Raw genomic sequence first — 14,843 nt, forward strand, 5'->3', positions numbered from 1 at the left:
AAGTGGTAGTGCCCGGAACTGTTAAATGGCTGCCCTAGTTGTGGGGCCTCTAGACCCTTTTTTCTGTGCTTTTTTCCTGGGGGAGACGCAGGGGTACATATACCCCTAAATTCTGTGAATCTAAAATATTTTTTCTCTAGCACGGTGAATCGTCAGTTCCGTTGCTACCCCCAATGGCAGCCTCATTTCCTGCCATGGTGTTTCCTGAGTTTCAGACGGAAGCGAGCGTTTAATGTGTGAAGTAGGAGTTGAAATCTAGCACGATGATTGGTCAGTTTTGTTGTTACCACCCCTGATGGCGGCTTAATTTTCTTTCCCGGTGTTTCCTGAGTCCCAGACGGAAGCGAGCATTTAATATGTGAAGCAATGTGGAATGTGGATGTGTGGAGTTTTACTGATGAAAGTTTGGCCTCATTGAGAGGCAGTATTTCAGTATGAGTAGGAAAATTACTAACTGTTTTTCATCATCACAGCCAGCAAAGAAGTATAAAGTTAATGATGACTCCGTAAAAACAAAAGATGGGATAACGGTGTTATGCATGTTCTCTCTACTTTTGTCCATTTACTGTATTTATTTCCCCCAATTTGAACTATAAAATGGTGATTTTCTTGAGTCAAAATGAGAGTACCCCTAAACGTTTTATTGTTTTAGAAAAAAAAGCACGGCTGATAGTCACTGCAAATCAGGGTGTGCTTGGAACTAGTACAGTGCAGATGCACACCTAAACTAAATCCTGTAAGTACTTGTGTTTTTACAGCATGCCGACTCAGTAATGTCCACCAGCAAGGGCTTCATGGGGCTTCCTTAGCTGCTTTTTTACATCCTCATTGTCACTGCTGCTGTTGCATATAACTAGGGTGCGTATAGGAGGTCTTCCTAGTAGACCTTGCTCTAAACCATGACCTGCCATGCTAAGCACTTTTAAACCATACTGATTTCAAGATGTACAGCTCAATCCTATGCCCATTCAGCAGGAAGCATGTCAAACCAGGAAGTATATTTATGATTTCAACCTTCAGGATGTATTTAATTCTCTCCCATAAAAACTAGTGGGGATTAAACTTGGGTGCACCAAATCCATTTTTTTCTTTTCCTTCCTGTGTTTCAACGGCTTTGAGAAATAGCTGTTCTCATAACTCCTGTAACGTTATTAGTATTGGAGGTTCTGTTTACATAGATAAAGAATTTAGTATGTATGTGGTAGAAATATTTCGCAGTGGGAAAAATAACTGCGTTGCATGCAGAGGACATTTTTTAATGTTCACCATGCACATAAAATCCCTCATGCAGGAAAATATGCTGAAGTCAGTGGGAGTATTGTATTAATAAGGGTTTGTTATTAATATAATGTCTGTGGATTTGGCAATCTTTTTGTCACTACTCCTTTTATAATGTACACAGGGCCCTCGCTTGTATTGTTTAACTTTTTCCTGTGCATGTTTCAGGGGACAGCTTGGATGAAGCCTCTGAGACAGAATTATACAGAGCTTCACAGTAAAGATAGAAGCACTGGAAAAATCAATTGAAGTTAAAGCAGCAGAAAGGGAGAGAAGAGTATTGTGTTTCTTTTGGCACAGTGTTACTCCCAAATTACATCTGTTCTTCGAACATTTTCCAGAAGGAAGGTTCTTAGATCGTGCCCTAATTGTATTCAGTAAAAAACCTCCATTCCATCATCTTTTAAATTCTTCTCTACATTTTAGCACCAAGCTTTGCTGGCATACCCCAGAAAGAATAGAAGCTGCCAGTCCTTTGGAATCACACTAAATAAAGAAGCCCACATTTTTAGGCCTCTTGTCTCTGTTTCTTGGCTGAGTACAGCATCACTGATCGAGATCAGCAACTTACAAACAGAATGTTCTATTTATGGAGAGCGGAAAATGCTGCTGGTGCTGGTACACTGAAAACTGAAAAAAGGAATAAGGGTAAAATAACAAATATTAAAACACTGATTTAAAATGCAGAAAGGTGAAACCTGCATAGCCGTCAAGTGTCCCTTATTTGAAGGGACAGTCCCTTATTCCAGCACCATGTCCCGCTGGTGTCCCTTATTGATGGATGTCCCTTAAATGTCCCTTAAATTTCAAAGGAAGCAGCTCCTCTCCCTCCCTCCCTGTTGGCCAACTGTGTTGCTTGGCTGTGTTGCTCACCCAATAAGAAGTCTAAGAACAACTGGGGGTGGAGCTTGCATGCCTTGTGTGTAGCTAGTTAATGCAAGCTGAGGGGGGTTTTGAATGCTGGACGCCATTTTGTTGCACGTGCTGCTGCAAACTTTGCAGTGCAAAGCCAGGCCGGGGAGCCATCTTAAGTTGAGGCTGCATAGGCTTTGTGGTGCATGTGATTCAGATTCTATTCAGTTGAACCTCTGGTTACAAAGTTGGTTGGACAGTGTTCTCGAAGCTACCAGCATGAGTTTGACCAGACTGCAGGAGGACAGGAAGACTGGAGTGCCTGGAACAGGCGAGGCTGCAGGTCCCTTATTTTGGCTGCTGGTCCCTTATTTTCAAGGCTGCCAGTCCCTTATTTTCAAATCTGTAGGTTGACAGCTATGAACCTGCAAAAAATAAATAATTTTTGGGCCAATCCTGGGAAGTGAGCACATAGAGATACTAAGTGACTGTAGAGCAGGGATGGATAACTTGTGGCCTTCAAGACTCCAATTCCTATCAACCCCTGCCCATATGGCCAATGGTTAGGGATAATGTAGTTATAGCCTGACAACATCCGAAAGGCCACAGGTTCCCTGCTCCGGCTATAGAGATTTTAAGTACCTATTTTGCTCCTTCCAGTTCCCTTGGGATCTCAAATTTCAGCAACACCCTGTGCAAGGCCAAAAGTTGGTCGTCCCCATCCCCCGCCTTTTGTCTTCCATTCTACATCATAGTTGAGTCACCCCTGAGACTCCGCACCCAGTGCGAACGAACTGGTTGCGCTCCCCTAAATCTGCCTCAGCAGTTCCTTGGAGGAAAAGGGCTCCCTTTCAGATTTGCAAAACTTGGGAGCAAGAGCAGTGCTATTTCTTGTCCTTTAATGCTGGCAGTATCAGGGTATGTTCGAACCCATGTGAATATGGTAAGGGGCTGGCAGATGTTTGGGAATGGATGAGGTGTATGTTTCTCTTTAAATTTCTGTGGTAAAGCATTCTGACAGCACTCACGCCTTGGTCATTATCTTCATGAATGTCTGAAAGTGTTGCGAATGCAAGCAAGGTGGAAGGAACTTGTCATGTTTAGCTTTGGGGGAAAGATGGACCTGTGTGGACATTGACAACCCAGACTTTCCGCAAGGGGTGATCTAGCTACGTTGATGTATGATCTACTGATCTGTGATGCATTTTGTACTTGTTTTATGAGTATGAACTTGTTGTTGAACTTACGCTGCTCACTGCTGTGGTATTTTGTTTTCTTCGTGTTGGTGGGACAATACGTTTTGCACATAAACTGTTTTCGAAAATCTAAAAACTATCAGAGGCTGAGCCAAGTACCAATGGGTCACAACAAAACATAGGTTGGATATACATTTTCTAATTTTAGCAAAAGCTGAACTGTATAGTAGGAGCCTGTCCATATGATTCTTTTAGTGTGTTACATGAGCAAGTTGAAGAGGTCTTGGTTGCCACTTTGCTTGAAGTGAGGTAGTCATGATTGTAATTTGTTGGTCTGAATGCCAGTTAAAAACTTCTGAAAGTATCTTGAATGATGCTATGTTGACATGTGATATAGTTTTATGGCGAATTGCTCAAACCAAAATTACCCCTGCAATAATGTCAGTCCACTTCTTGGCATACCAGAAAATTGGCTCCGAATTATGTCAAGAGCAACTGAATCTCCCGTTCTGCAGCTTTTAAAGAGGCAACAAAATGATTACCTGTCAAAAAAAGGGGTTTAAATCTGGGAAACCTTCACAGAGACCATCAAGCTTCACCCCAAAGTGCCAATTCTGTGAAGTTCGCTTCTGTGACTATTTTTCAACTCTAGTTTTATTTTTGGACTTCTGAGAATATTTTAATAGGCAAAGAAAGAAAGAAAGAAAGAAAGAAAGAAAGAAAGAGCAATAAACTACTTTCAGGAACTTTTTGCCCCTCTAAAAACCTTTCTGGTAATTCTGTACAAATGGGCAACACTAGACAGGAAAAAAAAATGCTCCGTGAGTTTCAAAAAATTAACTATTTGCTTTTAACAACTCTATAAACAGGTAAAGGTAAAGTACCCCCTGACAGTTAAGTCCAGTTGCGAATGACTCTAGGGTTGCGGCGCTCATCTTGCTTTACTGGCTGAGGGAGCCAACATTTGTCCGCAGACAGTTTTTCCAGGTCATGTGGCCAACATGACTAAGCTGCTTCTGTCAAAACCAGAGCAGCACATAGAAACGCCGTTTACCTTCCCGCCGAAACGGTACCCTATTCATCTACTTGCACTGGTGCGTTTTCGAACTGCTAGGTTGGCAGGAGCTGGGACCGAGCAACGGGAGCTCACCCTGTCATGGGAATTGGAACTGCCAACCTTCCAATCAGCAAACCCAAGGCTCAGTGGTTTAGACCACAGCACCACCCCCGCCCCTAACAACTCTATATGTGGGTTCAAATAAGAATTAAGGAATATGACCTTCAGACTTCTTTTTTTACAACACTGAAAAAAGGCCTAGTTTGCATATTGTACAAGTTATGCTTGTAAATTAACCAGAACATAAAGTTGGTTCCCTAGGCTTACAACAGCATGTCCTGGCCACTGATGAGGGCCAGAGGACCCTGAGAGTGTATTAGGCTGCTTTTTACCTAAAGCCGCTACTAGGCTACTAGGGTGCTGAAATGGGATTGTAATGCCCAGAGTGGACAGAATGTGCAAACCGCTTCTTGTATGGGAGCCATTTTTGGATTTGGCCAAAGATTATCATTAGTCCCAGAACATCATCAGCATCATCAATCCCTATGTGCTTGCTTATCCATCTCTGCAATGCTTGCTCAAACTTCTAGATTTGCAAGTAAAAAGATTGGTACAGAGCTATCATTAATTTCTAGCACTGTCTTCTTCAAAAGGAGATTGCATTTGTAAAGGCTGCCTTGAATTTCTCAGGAGTGGTAGAAAGCAGGGATATTTCATTAGCTCTGTGGGAATACCTCTTCTATGTGGTTCCTTCTATCCCTAAATGACTTCAGTTCAAGATGGTCATTTTAAGAACTGTATAATTTTAAAACCAATGCCTCAGTTTGCATGTTGTCCTCTTTCTCGCTCTTCCCTCTTTCCTTTTGTGCCCTGCTTTTAGATCATAGATCTGAAGGCAAGCACTGTAAGTAAACCACTCTGGGGGGCTTTTCAGCTTCAGAGTGGGGTAAAAACAATGGAAACAAAAATGTTGAACCTTATTGCGAGCTCCTTCACAATATTTCGTTTATTCATTGCAGATGACGCAGAAATCCAAGAAGTTTCTTCTACAACATTTAATGATAAATTTTACAACCCAGTATATAGCTCATATTTTTAACCATCCCACTTTTGCGTGAATCGGAACGTTTCAGAGGTGTTGCAGTGAGTGCACTGAACCTTTTAAAATCTCTGACTCAAAACACATCAAGAAGAACCATCTTCTCATCTCCCTCTCTGCTGGAGATCCAACAGCTGCAATGCAAATTCTTGTTAGATTTGCTGACACCTTTATAGTATTGTGGCATTTTGCAAACACCACACTCTAAGGTAGAAGTACCCCTTGTATACATTGAAAGTGAATACAGTACAGTATACCGTAATTTTTGTCTTTGTCTTTTAGAGATGAAAAATCTTAACATGCTGAGTCTGACTTGAAATATGGATGGTTTATGTGCATATTTACCTCAACCACCCAAGCTGGGGGGGGGGGGGGACGCTGTGTTGACACACAGTGCTGTGAGGAGAGCCCTCAAATGGACATTTTTCCTTAAAGAGGGTGGCCTTTAAAAAGTCCTTTTCAGTAAAAAACAAACAAACGTGAGGTACAAAATGTAAGGTGGAAGGGAGGCTAGAAAGAGAACAAACTAATTAATGGTAATTGCACCCAGGCAATAAAAGTGCAACCATGGTCATACATATTCAGGGCTGTATTTAGGTTTGATGAGGCCCTAAGCTACTGAAGGTAATGGGGCTTTTTATGTGTCCAGCTGTCCTTTGTCAACAACAAATTGTCACTGTTTTTTGGGTTGAATATATGCTATATGGTGATTTATGGACCTAATGGGTATCTAAAGCCATTTGCACATGTTTCTGTATGTAGATTTTAATTTGTTTTTCATCTTATATTTTGGAAATGTACATCCACGGGTTTTTCCCCTTTAATTTGTTTGGGGGGCCCCCAAAAGAGTGGGGCCCTAAGCTACAGCTTGTTTAGCTTATAGGAAAATCAGGCACTGGATTCCTTAGTTAAGAACCACTGACTGAACTCGGTGAAAAAGCGCTTTGGGGGATTGCGGCCTTAATAAGGGGGCGCGAGCCATATCAAGGCAGCAGAAGCAGCAGCAGGCCTGGGCTGCTTCGCTTGCAAAAGCGCTTTCCCTCCAAAGCGGGACACAAAACCGCCGCCTTGAGAGCGCGCGCGTCCAACCCTCTTCGGGCGCTGCAATGGGGGAGCCCAAAGTAAGCAGCAGCAGCAGCAGCTCCCGGGCTCCCCTCAGCGGCGGCGGCGGGCCGCCCACCCAAGCCATCCCGAGTCCGGCTCTTGTCTCTCGCTCTGCCTCCTCTGCTTGGCGGCTGCCGGGAGGCCGGGGGAAGAAAAGAGAGATGCGTTTGATGATGTAATCGCCAGTCAGTGAGCGGTGAAATTTAACACCGAGCGGCGGTGGGGAGGATTCGCTTTGCTTTGGGGTTGGCTGCTCGCTCTGCTCTGCTCCGCAGCCAGAGGCAGAGTCTCCTTTTCAGCTCCGGATGCCTGCGCTGTTGCCACTAGAAGCTGCAGAGAGAGCAATTTAAAAAGTTTGGTGGGGGGTTTTTTGCCTGCGCGTTGCAGAGCTCCCCCCTCCTTTTTTTCTTTGCCAGTCTGGACCTTTGCTGCAGCTGTTCCCCCCCTTCCGTTGGCCCAGAACTCGTGCAAAAACCCACCCCGCCGAAGCCCCTCACGCCAACCACCACGCGACACCCAAACAACAGCGCCCGGGCGGCCGCCGGCGAGGCACGCGCGAGGCGCCCCCTCTCGCGCCTTTGCCGAGCTGGCGCTTCCCCGCCATGCGGAGCGAGACCCGCTAGGGCGACCTTCGCGCAAGCAGCAGCAGCAGCAGCAGCTCCTCTCTGGGCGGAGCGGAACCGAGGAGCGGCGTCGGCGTTTCATGGACAGTACCTGAAGCCCCTGGCTGTGAGGAAGCGCTTGAGGAGGAGAGGGGGCGCCCCGAGGAGAAGAAGAAGACAGCCGCCTTCTGTTTTCGGTTAGAACTTCGCTGCCCGGACAAATGCATACAAATGCCTTTAGGAGCTCAAAGGACAAGGAGTGGAAGCATCTCTCCCACCGCGAAAACGTGAGTTTCAGGCAGGGGGGAGCGGGGGGGGCGGCCGGGGAGGCGAGAGCGCGGGATGGAGGAGCCCGCTTGTCAACGCGGTGGCCGAGCGGCGGGTCCCGGCTGTTGCAGCGACGAGGGGGTGGGGGGGTGCCTGCTTATGATGCTGGGGGACACACACAGAGGAACCAAGTTCCCCCAATGAAATATTTTGAGGGCCCTCCCCCCAAATGTTGATGGCTATTGGCATGGCCATTCACACGGTGTGCGTGCGCCCTGACTTGCGATGATTGTGTGGGGCGGGGCTTTCTTTTATTTAAGTTGGCACGAATGAGTTGACAATGGTCAACAGCAAAGATGCTCGTTTGTTGGAAGATCTCCGTTCTCCTTGCCCGGCGAGGCTGTTTCTGGACTTGATGTTTGAAAGCCCTCGCGGGGGAAGGCTGTTGGCGCGTTCCCCATTCCTGGGAGGAACAGGATGCCGGGACTCCCAGGTTTCCCCCAGCTGTCCCTGGGAGTTACCAGGTCCGCTCATCTACAAGGAGACTCTAGCTTTCTCGGTTGACCTTTTCCCTCGTTAAACCAGAAGGAAACATGGGTCCTTTTTTTGCATTTTATTTTTTAAAAAATATTAATTCTGTTTTATTTCCAGCACCAGATGACAAGTTTGAGTGGGTTGGCCTGAGTTGGGAAGCAGTTGATTGATTAATGATGAACTGGCAAGTTTGTTTGGGTTTGCTGAGAGCAGACTTAGGGAGGAAGCATCTCTTTTAACCAGAGATGTCTCTGGTTGCCCTAACCACAGCATTCTTCTCCACAGTTTGCCAGCTCTCCTGGATAGTCTGCAAGGACATGCCAGCTCTGCAGAGCAGCAGCTCCCAGAATTAATATTATTCCTATTGGAACTGGGGACGGACTTCTGTGTGTGGATTCCAGCTCCACAACCAAGATTGAAACGCCACCTCCCCCCCCCCCTCAACATCTACCACTCTGGCAAGAACTTGCTTACATTGATCCTGTGAACCATTAGATTAGCAGATCTGTCCCAGTCACTACAATGGAGCATAATGATTGTCCCCTGATTTCTGAACATTGATGCTCCCTAGAGCCAACACATGGTTTTTTTTAAATAAAAAATATTTTTATCTTTGGACTTCCTACTTTTACCTAGGAGCAAAATTGCCCTTTCTTGCCCAGTCTGATGAGGAAGGGCATATCAGGGTATAAGGACAACATGCAACCCATGTGGGGAGGCCTCACATCCCTGTGCATGTGTGAGATGTTCATGGTATGAGACATAATGAGGGTGAAGTTGTGCCTTTCCGTCCATCCTCCCTGGAAGGGCACAGTTCATGTGTGTTATTTTTAGAGAAGGAACCATTTGGGTTCCAAGCAGATTTGGCTGCATTCTAGAGGAGGGAGCTGCTGCAATGACTTAGCTGCCTGCAGACACCCGTCTTTCTTTCTTTTAAGAAAGAAACAAAACCCTTGTTTTAAACCAATCATTATTTTTATTTTTTTACTGGTGATCTGGGGCTATTTAAAGTTCCTGCGTTCATGAAGCATGACAGAAAAGCACTTGCTTTCCCATCTGTGCAGCCCGGTTTTGGGAAGGAAGCAAAAGGGCACCCAAGATGACTGTTATTGGGAGAGGAAGGAGAGGTTTGGAGAAGGGTTGCTTGTTTGTACATGTGTGTGAGAGAGAGGGGAAGAGAGGAGGGGGTAGGGAGGCAGCTGACTGGAAAACCTCTCTCCCACCCTCTTTTGCTCAATTCACAGGCAAGTGCTGCATTGAGAGGTCAGGTTGCCAAAACGTAGCTTCATTCCGCTTCCCTCTAGTTCATCTTTAGTAATAATCTTTCTCTTTCCCTGAAGGCAACCAGGAGCAAAGAGGCATTTGTTGTTACTTGTGATGGATAGGACTACTTAGTTAGGTTTGACTTACAGGCATGAGAAATCAAGGTGATCTTCCTGGATGCAGTTTGATTTGCCCTGGGCTTTTGCTCATTTTCTGCTTAGAAAATCAACAGGCTCTGCCAAGCAGCCAATTCTTTTAATTTAATACAGCAGAGTCTCTTGGGGCAGCTCTCTGTAAACAAATCCCTTGGCGTGCGAGGTAGTCTTTCCACAGAAGAGCTGGAGAGCAATTTGCTTTGTTGAGATTTGCAAGGCTGACTCCTTTTGTTTTATGCTTCGCTGGTCTGAATTTATTCTTCGTCAGATGTGTCTGTTCTTTAAGGCCCAGTTCTCATTGAGGTAGTTAAACATGGATCTGGAGAGGAGCACTTCAAATGATTGAATGTCCTTTCAACCAGAAAAATAAAAAATTATGGGAGCAATAATTTTAGCAGAGAGCTCTGGCAATCATTCCATAAGCATAAGCATTTCAGCCCAAATAAGTACCTGCCCCTTAGGGACGCAGGTGGCGCTGTGGGTTAAACCATAGAGCCTAGGACTTGCCGATCAGAAGGTTGGTGGTTCGAATCCCCGCAACGGGGTGAGCTCTGGTTGCTCGGTCCCTGCTCCTGCCAACCTAGCAGTTCGAAAGCATGTCAAAGTGCAAGTAGATAAATAGGTACCGCTCTGACGGGAAGGTAAACTGCATTTCCGTGCGCTGCTCTGGTTTGCCAGAAGCGGCTTAGTCATGCTGGCCACATGACCCAGAAGCTGTCTGCGGACAAATGCTGGCTCCCTCGGCCAATAAAGCGAGATGAGCGCCGCAACCCCAGTGTCGGTCATGACTGGACCTAATGGTCAGGTGTACCTTTACCTTTACCTTTAGACTTACGTGGGGCTTAGTCATGCGGCCACATGACCTGGAAGCTGTACGCTGACTCCCTTGGCCAATAAAGCGAGATGAGCGCCACAACCCCAGGGTTGGTCATGACTGGACCTAATGGTCAGGGGTCCCTTTACCTTTACCTGAGTACCTTCCCCTTAGGAGCTAGATGTCTAATTTTCTACGAGCCAGTCTTCCAAAATGAACTTTAGATTGAATACTTGACTAGCCTAACCCGGTGTTAGGCTAAGAGATGGTGACTGGCCCATGGTCACCCGATGAGCTTCATGGCTGAGTGCAGAATCAAATCTTGGTCTCCCAAGTCATAGTCCCACACTCTAACCATTATGCCACACTGGCTCATTGCCTGCAGATAGTGCATGGGCCCAGCAGATGATGGTTATGATAGGATTTGGATGCAGTGTTATCCCACAAAGGCTAGTGACAGCAGGGCAGGGATTTCAGATGATGAGTAAATGCGAGGGGATCGTGTTAGCCCCAGCTGATGCACGTGCAGGGCGCAGGTTCAGCTGCCATGAGAGGGAGTCATACATGTGTATGCATGTATGTATGTATGTATGCATGCACGTAGGGCTCCTCTGCCTGAGAGAGGGGTTCCCTGGTTGGTCAGTATCCTGCATGCATGGGGCAACATCAGTATGCACTTAGATCTTGTTCTCATGGCCATGTGGTGGTCTGTCTGAACCCTCCCAAGGGTTCAGCTATACAGCTGCAAATATAATGTTTTAAGTATGTTATAAGTGCATTATACAAATGGGACACCAGATGGCGCTGATGAGCTAACGACAAATTCCACAGGTTTTTAAGAATGGTTATTTAAAAAAACATTTGCACAGTGTTTTTTATATGTGTGTTGTTTCAGCCCTTGTGAATTTCACCAATGATGGTAAAATTTACCCCCACTTAAAAAAACCTGTATGTATCCACACAATACAGGAGGGATAGCTAACATGGTGCCCTCCAGATGTTTTGGTCTACAACTGCCATTATCCCTGACCTTTGACCTTGCTGCCTGAGGCTGATGGGAATTGTAGCCCAAAACACCTAGAGGGCACAACGTCGGCTAACCCTCTATAAGTGCTTGTCAGGGCCGGCCTTACCATTAGGGAGTTGGACAGCCATCCGGGGCAGCAACAGTCCTTGGCAGATCCTTCTGCACCTCCAGCTGTTCTGCTACATGGCTTTGTCTGGGCTCCCTAAGCTGGTCTGCTGCCCCAGATGTGGTGGTGGAGCTGTCCTGTCACTAGTGTTGAAGTAAGATTCAGCTGCTAATTTATTTGGCTTCTGCATGTGGAACTAGGAGGAGTTGCTATCTTGTCCTTTGCCTCAGGTCACAAAATGTGTCTGTCCTGATGGTTGTGATTAATGGATGCTTCCAGATAGGTCTTTATTATGGGATGGGAGCTCATCATGCTTACCTTTTTTCTATAACATCAACATAATGTCATTGGCATCAAAATGCCAACCCCTACTTTGCCTTTAAGGGACGCGGGTGGCGCTGAGGGTTAAACCACAGAGCCTAGGACTTGCCGATCAGAAGGTCGGCGGTTCGAATCCCCGCAACAGGGTGAGCTCCCGTTGTTCGGTCCCAGCTCCTGCCAACCTAGCAGTTCGAAAGCACGTGAAAGAGCAAGTAGATAAATAGGTACCACTCCGGCGGGAAGGTAAATGGCGTTTCTGTGCGCTGCTCTGGTTCGCCAGAAGCGGCTTAGTCATGCTGGCCACATGACCTGGAAGCTGTACGCTGGCTCCCTCGGCCAATAAAGCGAGATGAGCACCGCAACCCCAGAGTCGGCCATGACTGGACCTAATGGTCAGGGGTCCCTTTACCTTTACTTTACATCCCCAGAGTTGGTCAAGACTGGACCTAATGGTCAGGGGTCCCTTTACCTTTACCTCACTTTGCCCTTATTTAATCTGGATTTAACATTTCTGGGGGAAAGCTGATTGGTTAACAAAAAAGCTTTTGCCATTGACCTGCTTGTGATATCTGTCCAACTTTTTGCAGTATTAAGCTTCCATCTGGAAACACCCCCAAATCTATGGGGCAGGGTGTATTGTCAGCAGATACCAAGAAAATCTGTTTCTCACGCTTTCTGCAGTATATATTGCCAGCCCTGAGAATTACTGAAGGATTTGGTCATGTAAATGACTGTTTACGTTTTTGGCAGTGGCTAAAAATATTGGCACTGCTATAAAAATAGTAAAATACTGTTTATGTTATAACTTTCTATATGCAGGATGTTGTTTAGACAGTAACAGTCCTAAAACCTAGGAGCCATTGTGGACTGAAGACTGAATATATGAATGCGATGGCTGGAGCAAAAAAAAATGGCAATGCAGTAAGCCCCTGCAATCTGCGTGCATTTAACTTGTGCACATTCAGCTTTAGGCACTTGGCCCCCCAAAATGGGGGGGGGGGAATTAAAAGGTGGCAAGGTATTAGGGAAAATGAATGTGGCAATCCATGCCCCCCCCCCAAGAACCCAGTGAGTTTTGACTATACAGTGGTACCTCAGGTTACAGACTCGGCTAACCCAGAAATAGTACCTCGGGTTAAGAACTTTGCTTCAGGATGAGAAAAGAAATTGCGAGGCGGTGGCAGCGGGAGGTCCCGTTAGCTAAAGTGGTACCTCAGGTTAAGAACAGTTTCAGGTTAAGAACGGACCTCCAGAACAAATTAAGTTCTTAACCCAAGGTACCACTGTACATGCTTTTGGCTTTAGGTGCAATCCCTGGAACGTAACCCCAACATAAGTTGCTGGCCTTCTGTACTGTTTTGGGTTACATTAACAAATGCATTATTTAAAAAACAAAACAAGAGCTAACAGAAACTTGGGTAATTGGTGGCTTGGGAGCTCTCAAAGTTTTCCATCACACTGCCAATACTGGACCCACCCCACTGCAGTGCAAGCTGACAGCTTTACAACAAAACAAAAGAAGCAATCTCCTTGCCTTGTGAATAACATAGCCCTATGTGAGGAGTGAGGGTGTTAAAAAATCATTGACTTACTGCTTAGCTTGTGCAGGAGTGAGTCAATGAGTAAAACCATCTCAGCAAGCACTAGCTCAGTTTCTACTTTTTGTTCCCATGTCATCCTCTTAGGACGTGGGTGGCGCTGTGGGTTAAACCACAGAGCCTAGGACTTGCTGATCAGAAGGTCAGTGGTTGGAAACCCTGCAACGGGGTGAGCTCCTGTTGCTCCGTCCCAGCTCCTGCCCACCTAGCAGTTTGAAAGCACGTCCAAGTGCAAGTAGATAAATAGGTACCGCTCCGGCGGGAAGGTAAACAGCGTTTCTGTGAGCTGCTCTGATTCACCAGAAGTGGCTTAGTCATGCTGGCCACATGACCTGGAAGCTGTACGCTGGCTCCCTCGGCAAATAAAGCGAGATGAGCGCCGCAACCCCAGAGTCAGCCCCGACTGGACCTAATGGTCAGGGGTCCCTTTTACCCTTTACATCCTCTTAGTAAGGTGCACATATGATAAGCCCCTGGCTTAGGGTCATAATAGGGAGCATGCAGTCACAGCCTGCAGTCATTAAAGGCATCAGGGTCTGGACAGTCTGCTTCAGACACCTGCTTATCCTTTCCTGTCCCATGTCCTATGTAGGGTTTCCACATGCAACACATGCTGCTAGCCTTCTGCTAAATGCTCACTGCAGAAGCTCTTCATTACTCCTTCTGACTTGCTACCTGTCCTCTGAGCACCCTGTTCCTGCCAGAATGAGCACTGTTTCATGATGGCAGGAGATCACAGAGGTGCAGCAATGGAAGGTAGAGATTTTTATTTATTTTTTACCAGGAGCATGGAGAAAGCCAGGAGTAGGCAAGTGCTGAAGCAGGCTCTCTTGTCTGCAATATTTATTAGGGGGAGGGGGCCTCCTCCCTTATAGAGTCACAAAGAGGCAAAATATACGCAGTTCTCATCCAGGGGATTTTTCATATGTACATCTATCATCTAAGTTGACACCATGCAGTTCAGTATCTCATAACTTGCAGCTGAAATGTGCACACTACCTCCATTATTAAAAAAAAAAAGAGGTGGCTTTTTGAAATTTGCTATCTCTCTATGGTCTTTGATCCATGATTATTGTTTCGTACATACAGCTTGTGATTTGATGTTGCAGTGATGACTGTGCATACACTTATCAGAACGAGTATGTTCATCCAGTGGCATAGCCTGGGAGTGCCCACAGGTTGGCCCAGGCATAAAATTTGTTAGGGGCGCAAAATTTCAAACACCCGTTGCTGCCTCCATACAGCTACACACTTCCATCGCTGGGCTCTGTTGAAAACAGCTTCTCCATTTAAACCAGGAAGTGACCTCTCCAAACAACGGAACAACTCTTCTTAGCTCTGCGGCTGCGATCTCCTGGGTGACGTGGATGCCGTAGGCAGTTGAATGTGCGTACGTACTCTGTCTGTTTCCCTCCCCCCTCTTTCCACGGCCCCGGACACTGGCAACCCACGCTACGCCCCTGTCCATCTGAGGGTTGAATAAACACCTCAGAGTCACCTCAGAGTCATATCGTAAGTCCAAACAAAGAGTGAAAGCATATAAAGCTTGGTTCGATAACGTTTCCGTATA

General features: G+C 46.2%; 1 protein-coding gene and 1 long non-coding RNA gene across 2 annotated transcripts in view; one reads left to right on the top strand and one right to left on the bottom strand.

Moving 5' to 3' along the window:
- Positions 1 to 6,878: 6,878 nt before the first annotated feature.
- Positions 6,879 to 7,397, bottom strand: LOC128415551 (uncharacterized). The gene is made up of 2 exons (XR_008330987.1): positions 7,301 to 7,397; positions 6,879 to 6,916 (listed from the first exon to the last, which is right to left on the bottom strand). It is a non-coding gene; the product is annotated as an uncharacterized LOC128415551 (long non-coding RNA).
- COL24A1 (collagen type XXIV alpha 1 chain) overlaps positions 7,378 to 14,843 on the top strand; it is a 164,700-nt gene continuing 157,234 nt past the window's right edge. The window contains exon 1 of the mRNA XM_053391866.1: positions 7,378 to 7,475. Coding sequence (XP_053247841.1) covers positions 7,420 to 7,475 — 56 coding nt within the window. The 5' untranslated portion in view covers positions 7,378 to 7,419. The remainder of the gene's footprint in view (positions 7,476 to 14,843) is intronic.

Source organism: Podarcis raffonei, chromosome 6, assembly GCF_027172205.1.
Source record: "Podarcis raffonei isolate rPodRaf1 chromosome 6, rPodRaf1.pri, whole genome shotgun sequence".
Classification (NCBI taxonomy): domain Eukaryota; kingdom Metazoa; phylum Chordata; class Lepidosauria; order Squamata; family Lacertidae; genus Podarcis; species Podarcis raffonei.